The 23794-nt window shown below is 44.4% G+C and overlaps 1 protein-coding gene across 1 annotated transcript; it reads left to right on the forward strand.

Moving 5' to 3' along the window:
• The first annotated feature begins 4362 nt into the window (after window positions 1-4362).
• LOC140454352 (olfactomedin-4-like) lies at window positions 4363-12461 on the forward strand. Its single transcript, XM_072549058.1, has 5 exons — window positions 4363-4428; window positions 7291-7443; window positions 8108-8317; window positions 10193-10343; window positions 11105-12461. Exons 1-5 carry the CDS (start codon window positions 4387-4389, stop codon window positions 11935-11937), a joined length of 1389 nt encoding a protein of 462 aa, XP_072405159.1. The 5' UTR covers window positions 4363-4386; the 3' UTR covers window positions 11938-12461.
• Window positions 12462-23794: the final 11333 nt, after the last annotated feature.

Raw genomic sequence — 23794 nt, forward strand, 5'->3', positions numbered from 1 at the left:
CATCTTGGAAATAGATCTTTTCTCCAATGAGAAGCTATTGGCCAACCAGCCTTCTGAGTGGTGAAGTTGGTTGGTTCAGGCCTAGCCCTCAGAAGGCCTAGCAACGAGAAGTTAGAATGCTCTATTAGAGTAGATATTGTATTTTGTGTTGGGTCAGGTGGAGTGTCAGAAGCAAGGGAAAAAGGTGGCCTTAAAAGGCCATCTGTCAGATTGGAAGCATCTCTCTACAAAGGTACTGGCAGACAGATTTCTCTGTCAGGAAACTAGCCACCTTTCTCCCACACTGTACAGGCAGAAATTTAACCAGTTGGTGAGTTGAGGCCCTTCAGTGACCATTAATTCACTACTTAGAGGCTTTCATTGATGACAGGCCCAACTGGACCTTCACTAGATAATAACTTTATCACTTTCTAATTGTTCTTAACATATTTAACCTATTTTTCTAATCCTCCTATTCAGAGATATTGTGACACAGCTCTGGAGTAGGAGGGACTTGAACCAAATTTTCTTGGTCCAGGAGTAGGCACACTACGACTACACCAACAAGAGCCTCTTCTAATCAACTTTATTGTAATTAACCTGCTCTGCGATATTATTACACACCTCTGGGCTCAGTAGAACTTGAACCACGGCCTACTGGATGAGGTGTAGGGACACTACCACTGCACCACAATTCCAGCTGCTGGTTAATGTTTAACTGCAGTGAAAACTATCAGAGGGTGATGTATGATCTTGAACTCATTCTTCATTCACAGATCACTCTGAGGATATGCCTGATATTTGATCTTGACGATACCTTCCAAGGATTTTTGATCCTCCACTGTTTCTAATCTTTCAGTGTTGAGCAAGTTCTTTGTTCTTGCCTTGATAGTTTTGAAGTATATATGACACATTGGGCTTTAATTCCCCATTTCAGTGAGTTAGCTTCAGTCAGCACAGCATCAGTAAAACTGTCCAGCTGCCTCGGACTCCATCTTCAAGGAGACAGCAGCAGATGTGGAGGGTGAAGATAGAGGGGAGATGAGGGCCCAGATGATTAATCTTCAGACACAGGTAATGTTCAGGGAGAAAGTGAGGATTGCATATGCTGGAGATCAGAGTCGAGAGTGTGGTGCTGGAAAAGCACAGCAATTCAGGCAGCATCGGAGGAGAAGGAGAATCGATGTTTCGGGAAGAGCTCTTCGTAAGGATTAAGACCTCACTCATGATGAAGGGCTCTTGCCTGAAACGTCGATTCTCCCACTCCTCGGATGCTGCCTGACCTCCTTGCAGCAATGCCCTCATCCTGTGTATGAATAGGTTTAAAATACCCTCACAGGGAATCTGTGATCTCAGATCGATGTGGTCAGTTCATTACTCACATGACAGCCAGTCCATATAACCACCATTTGTACTTTCAGGGTCACAAATTAACATAATGCAAGGAGGGAGTGCATTAGCTTCATGTCCTCCAGACAACACTCTGCATAGAGTTTTTTTTTATTTCAAAATATACTTTATTCATATAAATAAATCTTTAGTATTTGTACAATTTGTCATGTTGTTCATAGTTATATACATTGCATATCTTAACATTACAAAGAACAGATTGAATTAATCGAATTTATAGTTGTCCTATTAACAATTACCTTTATTAACTATCCAGTCTCTTGGTATTTGGCTGTAGCTTCAGCGGAACCCACCTACTGAGTGGGTCCCCTGTTATATGAAAGCAAATGAAACTTCTTTAATCCCCAGTTTATGGGGTTACCATTGTCCATTTGACTGTCCTGTCTCTGGGGTGGCTGTCTACATCCCCATGGTGAGCACTAACTACTGGACCTTCGCTGGGCTAAGGTAGCTATCCAGCTCCTCACTGGGGTCATTTACCCGCTCTGGAGTCATTGAGCCAAGGCAAGGGTCTGCACCATCCAGTTCTGTGCCTGACAATGGGACTGTCAGAGGATCACAGCTCTCAGTTGCCTGTAGTTGTGGGTCAGTGGGTACCCCCTGGTTCTCACTGCGTGGAGGGTGGACTTCGGGGGGTCCATTGTTTCCTGGTTGGGAGGAACTGCCCTCCTCTTTACCGACGGCGCTCTGTCTCTTCTTCTTCTTTGCGTCCATCTTCCCCCTCCGAAGAGCTGACCGTCCCTCCCTCGTGCAGCTGTCTTTTCCCCTTTTGCTGGGAGGCTTTGGGGGCCTGGCAGGATTTTCTCTTCCTGTTTTTAACAGGTATCCACTCCTCCGCCTGCTTGATTGCCTCCTCCTCCATTTCTTCCATCTGCCCGGCTAGAGCTAGGATCAGCTGCTGTGTCTCCCCGCTGGCTGCTGCCTCCTCCACTCCAGCCTGTTCTTCTTTCTGGGTGTCACCAGACTCCGTTTCCCTGCTGTCTGGGTGGACCTTACTGGTCTTTGGGGGTCCACGGCTCACATTGCCACCTCCAGCCATCTGTGCGTAAGTGGGGCCCCCACGTCTTGGGCAGGTCTTATACATATGGCCCGCCTCTCCGCACAGGTTGCAGCTCTTTTCTTCCTGGCAGTCCTTAGTCAAGTGACCCTCCTGTTTGCAGCTCCTGCAGATGGTCACCTTGCAATCCGCCGCCACGTGTCCCGTCGTCCCGCAGGTTCGGCACACGTTCGGCATTCTGCATAGAGTTGCTTCAGATGTTATTGAAGGAGCGCTGTCTTATTGGTGAAAACTTTCAGTTGAGGTGCAAAACCTGTCTGCCCACCCACCTCTTTCAGGAAGGTGTGAAAGATCCCAGAGTACTATTTGAAGAAGAGCAGATGTAGGTGCTCTATCTGGGCCAATGGTTAACCTAGACTAAGGTCACAGAAGTAAAAAATGCACATCATCTGGTCAGTAGTCAGGGCAGCACAGTGGCTCAGAGGTTAGCACCACTCTCTCACCAACAGGACTCCAGCCTTGGGCGACTGTCTGTGTGGAATTCTCATGTTCTCTCTGCGTCTGTGATCGTTTCGACAGAGAGCTTCAGTTTCCTCAGAAGGACAAAGATGTGCAAGTTAGATAGTTTGACCAGGTTAACTTGTCCCTTGTGCAAAAAGATGTGCAAACTGGGTGGATTAGGCATCGTAAATGTGGTGTGATGAGGGCAGGGTAGGAGGCTGGAATTAGGGTGGCATGTTCTTCAAAAGGTCGTTGCAGACTCGATGGGCTGAATGGCCTCTATCCTCATTTAGAGTTCCTATGAACGATCTGGTCAGCAGTCTGGGTAAATTGTCTCTGTGACAGCAGTGGGTCCACATTGAAGATACTTCTTGGACTGTGAAGCACTTTGGAATGCCCTGTAACTGTGAACCACGCTTCACCATCCACAATCTGTGCGCATATAGCACCTTTGACAGAGTAAAGCATCCGAGCATTTGCTTCACTGGAGTAAGGAAGAGGGAAGGCTGACCGTAATTTCTCAACCTCGATCTCCAACAACCTGTTTGCGTTTGTCGTTGGAGGTAAAGGTGGAGGAGAAAGACCTTTAAGAAGGTAATTTGTCAGCAGAGAGAGAGGAGCTGGGAGTTGTCTTTGTGTGTTAGGTCAACTTGTGAATGGTGATCAGGTTTGGCAGATGACAGCAGAATCTGACAGTGTTTTCAGTGTGGTCGAGCCAAATTTGGTAGGTGAATGGTTCAGCCAGTTCTCCACCATATCCAAATTTCGGTCACTTGGTGTTAAGGCGGGGTGAGATAGTGGCCAAACCAGGGAAGCAGTCATAGTGAGAGTGTGTCACGGTTTTAATGGAGTTAAGGACATCAAAGGTGGAGATAAATGAGTCATTGATTAGATTGTCAGCCACAGAACAATTGTACAAACACAAACTTTATCAATTACATGAATATAAATCTTCCTTCCACTTGGCAAGATAACAGAAAATGGACAAGTCTGTGACCATAAGCACACAAATAAAGGCAGAGACCAGGAAAGAAATGTTTTTGCAAAACAAAAACAACACATCTGAGATATTGTTCAAAGGAAATAAAACTCTTCGGTTGACAACCACATCAGGGCACCATGATGGCTCAGTGGTTAGCAGTGTTGCCTCACAACACCAGGGAACCAAAGTAGAATGCTCTTCAGAGGCTCGGTGTGGGCTTGACTGGACTGGATAAATGGCCTGCTCCCACACCATAAGGTGACTATGATCTTTGAGATTGGAAAAGAATGAAACTGAAAACGACCTTGAATTGTTTACATAATTACGCAACCAGCCGACAAGTTGACTTATCTGACTTTAATGGTTTAAATAAATTACTAGAAAGGCTGTTTCTTTCTGACTGGCTCTCAGAAGAACATGTCACTCAATTAGGGGAGGAGTTTCTACTGAGTTTTTTTATTTAAACCTCAAACCCCTCCTCAAGTAACTTGGAGGTGAGCTCAGAAACAGAATAAAGATGCTGTTCCTTCTGTTGATCACGGCCACTGTCCTGCCTTCTGTGAGTTTACTTCTCATTTTGTATCAGTTTCATATCACTCTGAGGTATTCCAATTGTACGTTTGTCTAAGCTGTGGCTCAATGCCCCTTATCTCTCAGTTAGATCCCAGTTCTTCAACCTCTACTCTGGAGACCTGAATATGTAATCCAGACTGCATGTCTAGCACAGCACGAAGGAGTGCTGCACGGTTGGAGATGCTTTCGTTCAAAATCAACCCTTGTTCTGATGCATGGAATGACACTGTTCCAATGAAGAGCAGTTCAGTTTATCCCTGGTATCCTGGCCAATGTTCCTCAGCCAACAGCATTCAAAGCATTGATCTCATTGTATATTTGATGATTTTTTTTTGCAAATTGACTAAGACATTTCCTCTTAAGAAGTATTTCAATGACTCTTGGGGTGGTTCTGAAAGTTTCTCATTAAATGCGAGTTGTTGATGTTAACGGTGTGAGGCATGGGGCAGGGACCATCACCTTGTTTGAATGTCTCGATGCTGACAATTAGTGGTGGAAATGGGAGCATGTTCCTGGTTAGTGCTCATCCCTCACTTCTGAACCCTCAATGAAATAGTAGTCTGGATCAATTTCTGCATTGTCTGCCTTGACCCATAGGCTACATATGAGAAATGAAGAGCAATAAATATTCAAAACTGTTTGTCATCATGTTAGCATGTCATGTTGGTAGTCCAGTATGTTGTGCAAAAGAAAACGTTACACTAGGGTCAACATGCTTCTTCTGATGAACTCTTGTTTTAGGACATCAAATTTCTCCCAATATCTGGGGTGATTGAGGAAAGTAGCAGTGTGAGAACTTCATTCCAGACTCACCCCCAGCTGAGTCAGGAGATAGAATAGGCCATTCCACACTGAGGTGAGGAGAAATATCCTCACTTTGAGATTGGTCTCCCAATGTAATTCCCTCATACAGAAAACTGTGGAGGCTGAGACACGGAATATATTTCAGGAAGATTTATTGAGTCTAAAGGTGCTAGGTACAAGGGGAGACAGCAGTCGTATAGCGTTGAGAAAGCGTCATGATTGAGTTGAATGACAATGGAGGCTCAATGGGGATAAATATCCTACTCGTAACGTCACACAGATGTACAACATGGACATAAACCCTTTGATACAAAATCATCCATGCAGACAAGATATCATAAATTAATCTCATCCCATTTGGCAGCACTTGGCCCATATCCCTCTAACTCCTTCCTATTCATGTACCTATCCAGATGCCTTTTAAATGTTGGTATTAAGTCAGCCACCATGACTTACTAATGCAGCTAAATCCAGACACACACCACCCTCAGCATGAAAGTGTTGGAATGAAGATGTACCTATTACACCTTTCCCCTCTCACACTAAACTTCTGGCTTCTAGTTCTGGGCTCCCCAACCTGGGAAAAAGACCTCGTCTATTCTCCCTATTCATGTCCCTCATGATTTTATAAACATTTATAAGGCCGCCCCTCAATCTCCGATGCTCCAGGGAAAATAGCCCCAGCCTATTCAGCCTCTCTCTTTAGCTCAAATCTTCCAACCCCAGCAGCATCCTTGTCAATCTTTTCTTCAGTCTCTCATGTTTCACATTGTCCGTATAACAGGGAGACCAGAATTGAATGCAGTATTCCAAAAGTGACCTAACCAATGTCTGTACAGCCACAACATGACATCCAAACTCCTATATGCAATGCTCTGACCAATAAAGGCAATGTACCAAACACCATCTTTGCTATCCTTCAAGGAAGTGTGAACCTGCACCTGAATATCTCTTTATTTGGCAACATTTGCCAGCACCCTACTGTTATGTGTAGAAGCCCTGCCCTGATTTGCCTTACCAAAACGTAACACCTATCATTTATCTAAATTAAATTCCATCTGACACTTCTCGTCCCACTGGCATATCTGGTCAAAGTTCAGTTGTACTGAGGTGATCTTCTTCATTGTCCACGACACCACCAATTCCCTTTCCAATATTTCTGTGTGAAATCCAGAATCTGTATTAAAAGTTTTGTGGAGGGCATTGTATGAACCTCTTTCTCCAGTTCACCATGTATGAGGGTGGAAGGTAAAACAGCAATGTAGAGCCTGTTCCTTTGTTGCTCCCTCAAGTTCAGTGACACTTCCACACGAGTACCCAAGCTTAGTGAAGTGATCACTAATGTCGACTAGTCACACAGTGACAATGCTGCATTAATGAAGGATGCGAGATCACTGGAAGGCCTTGATTAATCAGCATTGTGGAACCAACAGATGACATTTTTCTGTGAAGATTTCCATGGAAAGAGTAAAAAAGTGAATCCATAACTGGTAGAAATTGTCACAGTAAAAAACATTGGAACACAAAGAACCCTGATTTAAGGTAAATTGAGAGGGGAAATTAGGAGGATTTGATTTTACACAATTTGGATTGTCTAAAAACAGAATGGAATTCTCAAAACTCTGTAACTGCAAAGAAGGTATACTTAAGGCAGACTAATTGGGAAAACATCAAAGGACATGATGACCTGAATGGTCCTTCTATATGGGCTTTATGATTTTATAATTCTATTGAATCCCTGAAAACATAGGGGCTTTGGAAAGAAAGAGGCCAAATTCCCTCTAGGTGGAGGCAGAATACTGGCAGTAAGAAACTGCCTGCCCATTGTAAACCTGAAGGTACATTTGGGTAGCAAGCGTAACTTGGCTTTTTGATAGCTGAGGTGAATAATAAGCACGTGTGTCCACAATGCAACCATTTTGTCTGCAACAGCTTGACAGGAAAGGAGCTAAAGCAGAGTGTTATTAATTTGGGAGAGGGTAAGAAATTCTACCAGTTCGCACCAGTGTTGAATTTGCACTCATTCTAATTTCTGCACCAACAGTCTGGCATCAATGTCAATGGGACAATCAACAATGAAGGAGTTTGTCTCTGCTCCGTGGTTTTGCCTGATACGTCATTCCCAGTGGAAAAAATGGAATATTTAGAAAAAACATCCGAGGAGCTCAAGAGCAAAGTGGAACTGGAGATCAGCAAGGTATACTTCTTACAGTAATAAATGCTAGCCACTTTCACACTGCATTCATAACTTAGCTCTGAGATTTAATGTCCTGTACGAGAGTGAAAACTATGGTGAGACAATTAGTTGGAGGACATCACCAGTCCCATGACATTTTTATAGAGTGACAGAAATGGATGGCTGTTTATCAATGGACAATATTTGTTGATATGCCCGAATTTTTCAACATCCAGCCATCCATTAGACTCTAAAGTGTTTCTCTCTTCAGAGATTCTTCTTGACCTGAGTTTCTCCAGCAATTTCTGCTTTTATATCAAAAATAATTTGTACTTTTAAAACTGTTAGGCACTTCAATTATGATACATGGATTATGCACAATTAAGTAGGTTTTTATTATTAAACTTGAGGATTTCCTCTTCACATTTTCACATAACTCCCACTAGACTTAACATAAGATTTTTCGACATTATTACCTGCAGTGTGTGATTAAATCAGGGTTTATATTTACTTAAAATTACTGTCGTCAGGAGAAACTTGTGGAGCGTTCATTATGAAGTGTTAGCATGTACAAATCACTCGAAGCTAGAGTGTGGTAACTGTGCAGTGTGGTGTGAGGTGGAGATAGTTAGGTGACTCTGGAGGTGGCTGTAACTCCATACGTTTGCTGTGATGTTCCATTCAGGTGCGGCAATACTCGAGGGCTGTCTCTGTGCACTCCTCCAAGCTGGTGAACCTGACCCTCCGCCTGGAGAAGATGGAGACTGAACACGGCTACACTCAGCTCGACTTTGAGCTGTTGAAGTTGGAGATCCAAGAGTTGGAGGCACTCACCAATCAGCTGAAGCAGTCCCTCAATGGCAGCAACAGCATCATCGATCAGCTCTACATGGAGGTCAGGAAGAGACAAAGTTGTTCTCTTCATTGTCTTGTATTTCTGCATCCTGCAATGGCTAAGTATTAGGAGCCTGACAAATTTCCAGAGAAACAAGCTGGATTAATTAATCTGATCTGATGGAGGGGAGTGTTTTCATCAAAATAATAACACAGAAGGTGATATGTGCTATAGAGCGAGGCTGAATAGGCTAGTGCATTTTTCCCTGGAGAGTTGGAGGCTGTGGGATGACCATATACAGGTGTATGTGCTTTTCTAAAGGAAATGTAGAGAAAAATCCGGTGATTTTTAGTTGAGGTTTGTCCCGAGCAGGTCTGTGATGCAAGACTTTGTACTCCACCTTCTGTTCCCCAGGCCACACACCGAGACAAACATTGACTGTGTCTGGAGGGCCATTAGCTCGTTGAAAGGAGGCCCTATGGTCTGCCTGAAACTTGTTGATCTTCCAGAGCAAGGAGTTGACCCTGACTAAATGTTACAGGCTGGCACATTCCAAGATCCAGGACTACGTGCAGACGGATGCGATATAGCTTGGGGCAGCTGCTGCCGAGGCATGGTGGGAAAAGACCACTCTCTGAGGTCTTTCTGTCCAAGTTAATTGAGTCTGTTCAGTTATTAGACACTGCAGTGCCTCAAATGCATGTAAATATAGGCTTGTACAAGTGAGAACTGCTGTCGGCTTGTTTGTTGGATAGAGTCAAACTCCAATATTTATTTTCTTCATGTGCTCCTGGACAGAACTGAACTGTGTTAGTGACTATATATCCATATAAAGTCTGTTTAAAAAATGAATGAAACATATTCTTGAAATAAAGAGTTTATAAAATCATGAGGGGCATTGATAGAGGGAATAGCCAAGGTCTGTTTCCCAGGGTAGGGGAGTCCGAAACTAGTGGGACTAAGTATAAGGTGGGGGGGTGGGGGGGTTGAGGGGAATATAAAAGGAAAAGGGGTGCAGCTGTTTTGTGCAGAGGGTGGTGCACATACAGAACATGCTGTCAGAGAAAGTGGTGGAGATGGGTACAATGATAACATATAAAAGTATGTTGATGGGTGCATGAATAGGAAGGGTTTACAGGGATATGGGCCAAGTGCTGGTAAATGGGATGAGAGCAGTTTAGGATGTCTGATCAGAGTGGTTCAGTTGGACCAAAGAGTCTGCTTCCATGCTACGTAAGTCTATGACTCCAAACTTGCTTTTATTACAATCCTTTGAAGGCCAAGACACATCACAGGAGCAGAGAAATTCACAAAGATGAGATGTAGGGTTTAAGGAACTTCTTAAAAGGTGGTAATGGAGAGAGATAAATGAACTTTAAGGGGAAATTTCAAAAGTTTGACGAAGTAGCAATGAAAATTGGGGATGTACGCAAGGCCGGGGGTCAGAATAAAAATAGCACTAACCGTTATATGCACACATGAGTTTTAGGAATGATTGCACTCCCTGTGTTGATTTTCATACAACACAAACAACTGCATGGCCCCCGTCGTTGTGACTGTTTTAATTTAATTCCTCATACCGTTGGGATCAAGAAGTCCAGTTGTATGGTTAAGGGTGAACACAACAGGAGATCATAATCTTAAACTGAAGATTGACTGTTCAGGGTTCATGGCAATGAGCACTTTACACAAACGGGTGGGAAAGTCTAGAGGCCTCTCCTTCAGAATGTTGCTGAGGTTGTGGGTCAGCTAAAAATTTCCAAGGTTTAACAGATTATTATCACTAAAGAGGAGTAATCAGTGCTGGTAAGTGACCATGGAAATATGGATCAACTACAGTCTCATTTAAAGGCAAATCCTAGTCGAAAGGGCTGAATGGCCTCCTTCCATCCTGATCATTCCAAATGCTCTCTTTAAATGCCCTTTGTATTTCAGATTATAAATATATCACGGATTGTCAATGAGCTGGAATCATTTGACACACAAAACGTGCTGGCAATACGCAAAGAAATTACTCTGCTGAAGAAACAGCTCACTGACTGTGAGAAGAATCAAGCCCCACCAACTCTACCTCCCATTGATTTCGGTGAGTATTTAATAGTCCCACAATATAATGAAACCACTGTCAAGATGGAACTCAGAATTCATCCATGTTTCCGAATTTATACGGAACCAAAAAACGTATGATAAATATTCAACAAACCGAAATGGTTGAAATAGTATTTTTCTGTTTCGAACAAACAGACAATTTAGCGTAACCAAGATCTACTGGCTCTGATTTGCTTTCAAGATTGGGAAATCCCATTTTCGACCCTGATCCAGCAAATAAATAAATGCTTAACCTCCTCCGCAATTTCGGAGAGTTTGTCCAATGGAGGATCCTTTAGAATCAACTCAGTCCATCAATCCTTGAGACAGTAGTGGAAAGAAACCAAGCAGTAGATACTGTACCCCAGTAAGGAAGGATAAACTGGCCTGAGGCTTCATTGAAAAGCCACATAGATGTGGTAAAGAGGTTGGGTTGGTGAAATAAGTTGGTGAAATAACGTTTATAGGTTGGCAGGGAGGGTAGACCAGCTGGTGTGTAGGGTCACACCTGGCAAGGTGGCTAGGGTGGCAGGGGCATTGTAGGCAGTAGGATTGAGACAGGAGACTCTGAGAGATTCCCATGGGATCTTTACATTCCATTAGCTCATTTTTCGAGGGAAGGGCTAGTCTCTGACCTGACTGGGAGATCTGTGCCAGTATATCGCTTCAATGATTCAATTATAATGGTCAGAAGTTGAATTTGAAAAATATAACGACCCAAAGGTAAACTGGAGCTTACTTTTCTCTCCCTCCAAACAGGAAGCTGTGATCATAATGGCCTTCTCCAATTGGGCGAACCTACCGTAATACAACTGAACTATAATGGATTTGGTTATAGATATGGAGCATGGGGCAAAGATTCAATTCCACCCTCTAATAAAAAGGAGCTATATTGGGTGGCACCACTCTACACAGATGCACGAACATTGTATTCCTTCACAGTCTATTTTTCACATGACAATTTGCTCCTTAACAAAAATGCAATAACCAAATCATTTCCAAGTTCATTCATAGCACAGGGAAGTGGAATGGTTTTGTACAATAATTTTTTGTATTACAACTGTTACAATACCAGAGACATGTGCAGGTATAACATAGACTCAGGCAGAGTGCAGACCCAGACTCTTAAAGATGCAGCTTACAATAATAAGTATTCTTATGCGGGCGTCACATACCAAGACATAGACTTTGCTGTGGATGAGTCTGGCCTTTGGGTCATTTACTGCCCTGAAACAAATGCCGGGAATGCTGCTATTGGTAAGATTAATGAGGCCACCTTCACTGTGGAAAAGACATGGGTCACCAGGCTGTACAAACCTAGTGTGACCAATTCTTTTATAATATGTGGGGTTCTGTATGCAATTCGGCCTGTACAACCACAGTCTGAGGAAATTTTCTACGCATTTGACACCAAAACCGGGAAGGAAGATTCGATTTCTATAACAATGGATAAGATCCTGGAAAAACTGCCAAGTGTTAACTACAATCCAGCCGATCACAAACTCTACGTGTACAATGATGGCTACCAGCTGACTTATGATGTGATCTTCAGACGTGAATCACCAGAAAGCAACAGTCGTGTTGCCAATTGAGTAACGAGCAATTAACAATCAAGCAACTAGGTCTGGAAATAATTGTGGGTGGGGGGCTGTAAATCCTTTGAGGAATGTTTGTGCTTGAATCTCAGGTTAGATTGTATCTAAGGTTTTGAAATCAGTTCCAGCTGAAAGTTACTGTCACAGTAGACAGCTTTGGTGTAATAACGGAACCCAGACTTGGTGAAATTCCAGTTGACCAATAAACGTTCAGGGGTAGGCCAGCTCTTGTGTGGAGCTGTATTTGAACTGAGCTTTCACGTAACTAACGCTCTCAAGTGATACTGTGTTCAATGTGAAGAGGTTTATCTCTAGAACAATGGTAACATTCTGTCTGCGTGATTAATTCTGGATGTGACGGTTCATTTAATATCTGGGATGATTATCCAAGCTGGATAACATGCCATTGGTGGAAAACTCATTCCTGATTAGTGCATTCATTTGTTTTCTGTCTTTCTTGAATTTGTCAATTGCCAGATATAATGGTTTGGAGGGTTCTGGAATTCATAACAAATTTAATAATAAATATCAGCATCTACAAAGGATCCGCAGTGATAATTGTGTCTTTTTTTATTCTCAGTCTCTTCGCTTTTCGGCCATCTTCTCCCATCCTTAAACTCTTTTATATCTAGTTACCTTCTTGAGCGTACCATGACCTCACTGTCAATTCAGCACAGTGTCCTGCAACTCAGCTTCGGTCAATGTGACCTTTGACCCTGCCAATAGGCAGTTAACAAGATTATCCTCAACTTCCTAATTTAGCGACTGCCTCTGCTCTGCCCTCAGTCTTACCCCTTCCAGGGTGCATCTTCCATCTGACAGCAACGAAGGGAAGGGACTGAAAACAGCAGGAAGTTCATCACCGTGTACTTACAAAGTGCTGTTCCTACTTCAGTGACTCACTGACCAGGGCACCTCGCTTTCTTGATGCATCTACGCTTTTCAACCTTTCACCGTTTAAGATATACTCGGCACATCTGTTCTTCCAGTGAAAACGGGACAATATTACATTCCATCTGCCGTTCCCGCCCATTCACTCAGCCTATCCTAATCCACCTGGAGTCACCATCCATTTTCCTCACAACATGAACATGGAAAGCTGTGGTTTTGCGATGTGGACTCGGAGTCTAATCTAAACCCTAGGTTCAGGACGTTCTTGTTCAGGAGGAACCATCTTGTCAAAAAGGGCAATATCTAACTCAGAATAAAAACTAACCATGTTTATTGGGCATGAAGTTTGATACTGAACAGTTCAGTCATCAAGGAACAGTATGATGCACGTTGGCTTTGTTGTGGGGAAAATCACCAGTCTCAGAGTCAGAATCAGGATTAATCGACAGAGTTTATTGTACAAAGAAACCAGATCTCTGCAAAGAGAGAGAGAGAGAGAGACGCGGCAGCAGAGCTGTCAGCTGAGAGCCTTCTCTCACCCTCGGAGCACATGTCACAGTATTTTATACATTTCACGGTATAATGGTCCAGATATTGAGTCTTTGTTTGTGCTGCATGGTTTGTTTACCGAAAACACTATAGAGTCATTGTCAGTTTCAGAGAAATCATACAGAGTCATTGTCAGTTTCAGCAGCTACACGGAAGTCCCTTGCTGCAGTAATTGGTTGTGATCATTCTTCCTGAGAAGCGAGATGGTTTTCCATTACTGCAAATCGAAGGTATTAACACTTGTCTACAAGCAGCCTCGGGTAGTTAACCTTCCTATTGAAGGTGGGGACTGGACTCAGACACCCCGACTGGCAGTAGATGTTACTAATGTGGCAGCAAGCGCCCTCCAAATACTGGCAGCTCTTTGACTATGTTATCATCAAAGTGAAGGATTGGAAAGAATTTAAAATCACACATGCCATGACACACGTGATGACAGGCACCATGACACATGTGATGACATGCACCATGACACATGCCATGACAGACGCCATGACACGTGATGACAGGTACCATGACACATGTGATGACAGGCACCATGACACGTGTGATGATAGGTGCCATGACAGGCATCATTACACATGCCATGACAGGCGCCATGACACGTGATGACAGGCGCCATGACACATACCATGACAGGTGCCATGACACATGTAATGACAGGCGCCATGACACATGCCATGACAGGCGCCATGACACATGCGATGACAGGCACCATGACACATACGATGACAGGCACCATGACACATGTGATGACAGGCGCCATGACACATGCCATGACAGGCACCATGACACATGTTTTTGTCAGGCACCATGTCACATGTGATGACAGGTGCCATGTCACATGTGATGACAGACAGCATGACACATGTGATGTCAGGCACCATGAAACATGCCATGATACATGCCACGACAGGCACCATTACACATGCCATGACAGGCACCATGAAACATGTAATGACAGGCGCCATGAAACATTTGATGACAGGAACCATGACCCATTTGATGACAGGCACCATGACACGTGTCATGACAGGTACCGTCCATTGCTAGATGCACCATCACCTGGTCCAAGCCAGGATCGGCTTAAATATAACATTGCTGCAGCACAGGCAACAGAAGCAGTGTCTGCAGTTGTTCAACACTGAGGTACCTAAAGACACAAAAAAGAAGTCTCATATAACCTACTCCTCCCCACAAACCCAGTCACCTTCTGCAACACAGAGTTGGGGGAATTCATTGGTCCCTGGTCCGCTCTTAAAATCGGTGACATCACTCCCTACAAAACCTCAGTCAGCCACTCAACCAGGAAACACCAAGACCAGTTCAATGAGAATGATCACCAGATCCCGTGAACTATTAAGTTGGCGTTTCTGAGCGCAAAACAACAACCGAGCTCGGAAGACATAAGGCAGGCCTACAGGCAACTGAAGGCAAACTTCCAGAAACAAACCCTGCTCTAAACAACAAGTGGTCAGCAGAGAAAGCGCTGGAGGGCCATGAATGGCCAACAACCATGATGTGCATGGTTTCTTCAAGACCACTGTGACAATGCTACACCTTTAACAAGGTTATTCTCTCCCTGTTTATGGTTTCCTGAGAGGGGTCATAAAGGCAGAGGTACCAAAATGTCTGAACAGGCTACATTAATAATGGCTACAGATGCTGCGTAAGTCAACAATCAGAAAAGGTTTTCAGGTTGATTTTAAAAAAACACTTGAAGGGGAGTAAGTGAGGACTGCAGATGCTGGAGATCAGAGTCGAAGAGGGTGGTGCTGGAAAAGCACAGCCGGTCAGACAGCATCTGAGGAGCAGGAGAATCAACATTTCAAGCATAAGCTCTTCATCAGGAATGAGCTTTGTGGCAATTCTCCCGGCTCATGGATTTCTTTTTCTAGATTTGGGTTAGTTTGAGATGGGGAGCCAAAGAAACAACTCCATGCTGATCCTCGCGCTCTCTTTGAGATCTGTCTCCAGTAAGAACTGGGTTTGAATTTACCTTTTTGCCAAGGGGTGTGTTTATGGGATACTGCAGGAAATCAGAGCAACTCTTTGTTAAGTTGCGTTTTCATATCAGTTGAATTTCCAAATAGTTATGGTATTCTGAATTGGGTTTTCTTTTGCTTGGGTGTAAATAAATTCAATTGTGTTTAAAACCCGAGCGATTTGACAAGCTGCGTCACTCCTGGAGTAGTCTTGGTTTCCTTCTTAAAATGTTTTGGGGTGGGGGAGGGTCTGGCCTGGTCCATAACACCACACATAGACCAAGCACCCAAGGCCCCACCCCCACCGCTGGCCAAGAACAGAGGGACTCTGATCAAGGATAAAGAAGCCATCAAAAAACACTTCAGAGGGGTGCACTTCAGAGACCTCCTCAAACAAGGCTCTGCTGTTGATCAGAGCATCCTTGAACACATCCCACAGCATGAGGTTAACAACACCCCAGCCTTGTACAAAGTAGTGAAGGCCAGCTTAACAACAGCAAGGCTGCTGGAGCAGATGGTATCTCTGCTGAGGTATTGATCTATACAGAGGCAAAGAGCTCTGGCTGCAGCTACACATCCCTGTCTGCTTTAACTGGAAGGACGGCATCTCAGGAGATGTCACTGTCGTACTTTGTAAAAAGGGAACAAGTCCGACTGTGAGAACTACAGGGGAATCTCCCTGCTGTTGACCCATTGGAAAAGTCATCATCAAGATCTTCTCAACTGTCTCCTCCGTGTGGCCGAGGAACTCCTCCTGGAGTTGTTGTGTGGCCTTTCGTCACAGAGAGGCACAACGGAGATGATTTTCAAGGTCCACGGAGATCCCTTAGGGAACGCTGACCATTTCCAATACCTTGGAAGTGTCCTGTCGGCCAAAGCAGCTCTTGATGAAGAGATCCATTGTAATATGCAAGTGCATCCTTCAGCCATCTGAGGAAAAAGGGGGGGTTGAGAACAATAACAACAGATCTGTCACCAAGGTTCATATTTTACAGAGCTGTGGTGGGTCCCACCCTCTTATATGGCTCTGAGGTGTGGACTGTCATTAGCAGACCCCTCAAGGCACTGCGAGGGATTCCTGCTGATGGTGTATTGTTTTCTTAGACCAATGCATGACGCTTTACCTCTTAACTCACAACACGTGCAAAGATCTCTGAGCTGGGGGGGACTGTCTGTGTGGAGTTTGCACATTCTCCCTGTGTCCACGTGGGTTTCCTCCGGGTGCTCCAGTTTCCTTCCACAGTCCAAAGATGTGCAGGTCCGGTGAATTGGCCGTGCTAAATTGCCCATAGTGTTAACTGCATTAGTTAGGGGGAAATGGGTCTGGATTGGTTGCTCTTCGGAGGGTGTGTGTGGACTGGTTGGGCTGAAGGGCCTGTTTCCACACTGTAGGGAATCTAATCTAATCTTATCGGACTTCCAGCCCATATCGTGTTTCGCAAGATCCCAGATCCTTTTGGATATTTTGATTAGATTTATTTATTGTCATGTACATTTATTACAAATATGGTGAAAAGTCTTGATTAGTGTCGCCACTCTCTGTTGCCATCTTAAAACTCAGAAAATAAACCAAAACACAGGATAATAAAGCCAGTAAAATAGTTGCTCTTTTTGTCTTATCTAAATCGGTTCAGGGGGTGTTTGGAACAGCTCCTGCTTCTCACTCAGACATGGGCCTGGATCTGAGCTTCTCCACCTGATACTGAGTCCACGCTGCTCAACTGACAATACTGCTGCAATCGCGCTTTTGCCACAATGTTGGAACAAAAAGTTGCCATTCTGTGGCACCATCTCTTTGCCAACACTGCCACCATGAGTGCATGCTGGGGCTGACCTCACCAATGCACCCACTGCCGATGCCCAGGGTCCGGCACTAGCACCAAATTCAGGCCGTCACCACCTCAGCCATCAGGCACCAGGGCCTAGCTGCGGAAGCGGAGCCTCAGCTCGGCCTACAAATCTGATCCGGGGATTAAGCATGCACCTCAACTGCCGGGAGACCTCAGGGTGGGGTGCATCCATGTGTACCCCGCCCTGCTGTTGAAACCACTGCCAGATGCCTCCTTCCACAGCCTCGCATCTCCCCGGGACCATGCTGCCATCTTTGTTCACCATTCAGCGCCAGGCCTTCTCTTGATGATGTCGCTGTAACCAAGGCAAAAAGGAACAAGAAAGAAAGACATTAAAGCAAAATGAAATACAAAACTCGAAAGCCAAAAGAGAAGAAAAAGTAAAGCATACAGAACTGGACCATCCCCAGGCTCAGTAGCCCGAACACTGCCACTCCGCCACCAACATCTTCGTTCCCATTCTGGTGTCAGTATTTAACTCCCTCACTCCATCCATAGGCTTAAGCAATCAAGCAAGTGGATTAGGATCAATTCTCAGACTAACATAATCAAACACAGATGAAATCAACCATTGAACACTAAGAATGTAATGCTTGATGCAGTTCTAGTTATTCTACATTCTCTCCTCCAAGGTCAACATATGCTGAGCAGTGGTGCCCAGAACTGAACTAATATTCTAAATCGGAAGCAAATGAGTCACAACGAGAAAAAGGCACTGGAGGTATCGTCATGTCTCGGGACATTTATTAGCAAGAGCAGAACAGTCATCCCTAGCTGTCTCAAGCATTCCCTTGTCATCGTATTTCTGATTTAAGTCCCTAAAGGAGTGACGTTGGATCAAAGTTAGAGTGTGCAGACCATTATTCTCCACAACCCACTACCCAGTAACAGCGTCTGTAATTGGCTGCGGCTATTCTCCCTGGAGTTTCAGAGGCTGAGGCATGACATAATGGAGGTTTATAAAATCATGAGGGGCCTGGATAGGGTGAATAGCTAAAGTTTTTTACCTGGGATGGGGACGTCCAAAATTGGAGGGCGTTGGTTTGAGTGAGAGTGGAAAGATTTAAAAGAGAACTAATGGGTAATTGTTTGACAGAGATTGTGGTGTGTGTATAGAACCAGCTGGCAGAGGAAGTGGTGGAGGCTGGTACAATAACAACATTAAAAAGGCATCTGGATGGGTATATGAATAGGAAGGGTTTAGAGGGTATATGGGCCATATGCTGGGGAATGGGACTAGATTAATGTAGGATATCTGGTCAATATGGACGAGTTGGGTTGAAGGGTTAGTTTCCCTATTATACATCTCTCTGACTCTAAAGGGAATCAAATAGATCCTCAAAGTAGAAATATTTGGTGGGCTGTAGGAAATACTATGGGGAGGGGGTCAAGAGGAGGACTCATTGTATGGCCTTTTTAAGGGGCTAGCACAGGCAAGATAGGCTGAGGGGCCTCCTGTGCTGGTTGATACTGCTTTCCAAGAAACACTGTTTCCTACAGTTGAGATTGATACAAACAAAATAATAAATGTGTCTCAAGACTTGAGAAACATATCGAGAATTTCCATGGAGATTAAAGACAAAGCCTAAGGGAAATTTTCCATTTGTAAATTTGTGCATTGTCTGTGCTACGCTAAAGGAGTTTGTTTCATATTCAAAAGCTGCTCAGAATCGAAAGCATTAGTGAGAGCACTCATGGTTGACTGGGTAGTTGTCATTCTAATTATGAAAGACAAAGATGCTGCAACGCATCTCCTCTTCATCACAAAGGGTGAGAAGCCAAGAATGTTCTTCAGCAACCAAATGGGACTAGTGATGAGGGTCCTACATTCTCCTACGAAGAGTACAGCACGGGGAGAGACCCTTCGGCCCATGATGTTGCGAATGGAAAATTCCCCTTGGGTTTGTGTTTGGTCGAAATGTAAATTCTCGATGTGTTTGTCAAATCTTGAGATACACTCAAGCTAAACTGTTGGAAAACACTCACTTCTATGGCTGAGGGGGAAAGAAAACGTCCCTGCTCTCCCAGAAAGCTCTGCTCTCTGATGTCAGATGTAAAGATTTAAATTTGTGATCACCTTTCCCAGCAGCCTCCTGGTCCAAATTCCTGCTTTTCCTGCATTATATAAATGACAAAAAGCAGTGGACTCAGCACTGAGCATTGCTGCACACTGTTGGTCACAGGTCTCCAGTATGAAAAACAACCCTCAACCACCACCCTCTGTCTCCTACCTTCGAGCCAATTTAGGATCCAAATGGATGTGCACTCAACTTTAAACAGCTCTTGACAAAACCAATTGCATGAGAATGGACAATGTATGTTTCAGGAGAGGAAGGCCGCAATGATTAACAACATGTGCAATAGAGAGCCTGAGACTTTTACCTTGTTGGACAAGGGACAAGTGTTAAATATTTGTCTGCACTCAACACCTGCAGGATCCTGATGTTTACCGCTGGGTGTGACCTGATAAGAACTAGTGCTTCCAAATAAACCTGCTGTTGTGTGATTTTTAACTTTGTCCCCCCCCAGTCCAACACCGGCACCTCCTCGTCAAGGTAAGAACTGGGAACACTGGCTTTGAAGAAGGGCTTGATAATTAGTGCTGAAGTTATCTTCCATTTGAAAGCTGACTTCTCAATAAACCTTGGGAAAAGGAACTGGTTTAAGGTGGGGAAAATACACAGGATGACAGGAGAAAGGGCAAGCACATTCAAGTAAAAAATCCCAGGTGAGGGAGGGTTAGAATAATAAATGTGCTAGTGTTGTCTGACATTTCAAAGGTATGAGCATGAACTTCAGTGACAGGCTGGATACTGCAAATACCATGAGTATGACAGGGTCAGCACAATCAATAGGGTACAGGGTCTAGTCAATCCTGGAGTTAAAGAGGTCTCACTCGACAGATCAACCCCTCAAGGATGCACTCTGGGGTGTGGGAAGGTTAATGGGTGGCCTTGGGAGTAGAGTTGTAGGAACTGTTGATACACAATAAAGAAAATTGAGTTAAATTAAGACTAGTCTGTTCAATCTAGAGAATGGAGAGCCTGAGGAATTCCCTGCCACAGGAAGCAGTTAAAGCCAAAACTCTGAATATTTTAAAGAAATTTGATACGTCTTTAGGGCTTAAGGGATCAAAGGGTATGGGAGAACAGGCCGCTGAGGTGGATGATCAACCATGATCATATTGAATGACACAGTAGGCTCAAAGGGCTGAATGGCCTCCTCCTGCTCCGATTTTCCATGTTCCTCAATCACATGCTTGTTCCGCTCCCAGCTTCCATTTCACTATAATTCCAGGGTAATTAATCCTTGCCCACAATGTCCACATCCGATGTAAAGTTCAAATATTGAACGACGTCATTGAGTGATTTATGTTTGACGGGCAAACCTTGCTGCTGGTTGGCAGATCATTGCAGAGAGGTATTGCTGTCCTATGCTCCTGATACCTCTTAAAGTTAGCTTGCACCTCTTAAAGGGAAAGGGTCTTTTAAGCATTACTCATTTGTGCCATGTTTTTGCAGTGCTGTTGTTAAGATGCTGAAGGGTAGGAAGGAGGTTTGCTCTCTTTCCAATGACAGACAGATTCGCAGACATTGAAACTACAAGAGGTGAGTGAGACAACATGACAATATTAATAGAGTCACGCCCAGCATCTAGCTCCTGTTTAAGAAATTATTCATTGGATTGAAGGGTAAGAATTTGATCGTTGGATCTCTTACTGTCTGTACAGCAGGCTTGTGGTAGAACCATAACTGAAAGCTTTCACTTCAAGGCACATAATGGAACCATCTTGGAAATAGATCTTTTCTCCAACGAGAAGCTATTGGCCAACCAGCCTTCTGAGTGGTGAAGTTGGTTGGTTCAGGCCTAGCCCTCAGAAGGCCTAGCAACGAGAAGTTAGAATGCTCTATTAGAGTAGATATTGTATTTTGTGTTGGGTCAGGTGGAGTGTCAGAAGCAAGGGAAAAAGGTGGCCTTAAAAGGCCATCTGTCAGATTGGAAGCATCTCTCTACAAAGGTACTGGCAGACAGATTTCTCTGTCAGGAAACTAGCCACCTTTCTCCCACACCGTACAGGCAGAAATTTAACCAGTTGGTGAGTTGAGGCCCTTCAGTGACCATTAATTCACTACTTAGAGGCTTTCATTGATGACAGGCCCAACTGGACCTTCACTAGATAATAACTTTATCACTTTCTAATTGTTCTTAACATATTTAACCTATTTTTCTAATCCTCCTATTCAGAGATATTGTGACACAGCTCTGGAGTAGGAGGGACTTGAACCAAATTTTCTTGGTCCAGGAGTAGGCACACTACGACTACACCAACAAGAGCCTCTTCTAATCAACTTTATTGTAATTAACCTGCTCTGCGATATTATTACACACCTCTGGGCTCAGTAGAACTTGAACCACGGCCTACTGGATGAGGTGTAGGGACACTACCACTGCACCACAATTCCAGCTGCTGGTTAATGTTTAACTGCAGTGAAAACTATCAGAGGGTGATGTATGATCTTGAACTCATTCTTCATTCACAGATCACTCTGAGGATATGCCTGATATGTGATCTTGACGATACCTTCCAAGGATTTTTGATCCTCCACTGTTTCTAATCTTTCAGTGTTGAGCAAGTTCTTTGTTCTTGCCTTGATAGTTTTGAAGTATATATGACACATTGGGCTTTAATTCATCATTTCAGTGAGTTAGCTTCAGTCAGCACAGCATCAGTAAAACTGTCCAGCTGCCTCGGACTCCATCTTCAAGGAGACAGCAGCAGATGTGGAGGGTGAAGATAGAGGGGAGATGAGGGCCCAGATGATTAATCTTCAGACACAGGTAATGTTCAGGGAGAAAGTGAGGATTGCATATGCTGGAGATCAGAGTCGAGAGTGTGGTGCTAGAAAAGCACAGCAATTCAGGCAGCATCGGAGGAGAAGGAGAATCGATGTTTCGGGAAGAGCTCTTCGTAAGGATTAAGACCTCACTCATGATGAAGGGCTCTTGCCTGAAACGTCGATTCTCCCACTCCTCGGATGCTGCCTGACCTCCTTGCAGCAATGCCCTCATCCTGTGTATGAATAGGTTTAAAATACCCTCACAGGGAATCTGTGATCTCAGATCGATGTGGTCAGTTCATTACTCACATGACAGCCAGTCCATATAACCACCATTTGTACTTTCAGGGTCACAAATTAACATAATGCAAGAGGGAGTGCATTAGCTTCATGTCCTCCAGACAACACTCTGCATAGAGTTTTTTTTTATTTCAAAATATACTTTATTCATATAAATAAATCTTTAGTATTTGTACAATTTGTCATGTTGTTCATAGTTATATACATTGCATATCTTAACATTACAAAGAACAGATTGAATTAATCGAATTTATAGTTGTCCTATTAACAATTACCTTTATTAACTATCCAGTCTCTTGGTATTTGGCTGTGGCTTCAGCGGAACCCACCTACTGAGTGGGTCCCCTGTTATATGAAAGCAAATGAAACTTCTTTAATCCCCAGTTTATGGGGTTACCATTGTCCATTTGACTGTCCTGTCTCTGGGGTAGCTTGTCTACATCCCCATGGTGAGCACGAACTGCTGGACCTTCGCTGGGCTGAGGTAGCTATCCAGCTCCTCACTGGGGTCATTTACCCGCTCTGGTGTCATTGAGCCAAGGCAAGGGTCCTCCCTGTCCAGTTCTGTGTCTGACAATGGGACTGTCAGAGGATCACAGCTCTCAGTTGCCTGTAGTTGTGGGGCAGTGGGTACCCCCTGGTTCTCACTGCGTGGAGGGTGGACTTCGGGGGGTCCATTGTTTCCTGGTTGGGAGGAACTGCCCTCCTCTTTACCGACGGCGCTCTGTCTCTTCTTCTTCTTTGCGTCCATCTTTCCCCTCCGAAGAGCTGACCGTCCCTCCCTCGTGCAGCTGTCTTTTCCCCTTTTGCTGGGAGGCTTTGGGGGCCTGGCAGGATTTTCTCTTCCTGTTTTTAACAGGTATCCACTCCTCCGCCTGCTTGATTACCTCCTCCTCCATTTCTTCCATCTGCCCGGCTAGAGCTAGGATTAGCTGCTGTGTCTCTCCACTGGCTGCTGCCTCCTCCACTCCAGCCTGTTCTTCTTTCTGGGTGTCACCAGACTCCGTTTCCCTGCTGTCTGGGTGGACCTTACTGGTCTTTGGGGGTCCACGGCTCACATTGCCACCTCCAGCCATCTGTGCGTAAGTGGGGCCCCCACGTCTTGGGCAGGTCTTATACATATGGCCCGCCTCTCCGCACAGGTTGCAGCTCTTTTCTTCCTGGCAGTCCTTAGTCAAGTGACCCTCCTGTTTGCAGCTCCTGCAGATGGTCACCTTGCAATCCGCCGCCACGTGTCCCGTTGTCCCGCAGGTTCGGCACACGTTCGGCATTCTGCATAGAGTTGCTTCAGATGTTACTGAAGGAGCGCTGTCTTATTGGTGAAAACTTTCAGTTGAGGTGCAAAACCTGTCTGCCCACCCACCTCTTTCAGGAAGGTGTGAAAGATCCCAGAGTACTATTTGAAGAAGAGCAGATGTAGGTGCTCTATCTGGGCCAAAGG

This window comes from Chiloscyllium punctatum, chromosome 29, assembly GCF_047496795.1.
Source record: "Chiloscyllium punctatum isolate Juve2018m chromosome 29, sChiPun1.3, whole genome shotgun sequence".
Lineage (NCBI taxonomy): Eukaryota > Metazoa > Chordata > Chondrichthyes > Orectolobiformes > Hemiscylliidae > Chiloscyllium > Chiloscyllium punctatum.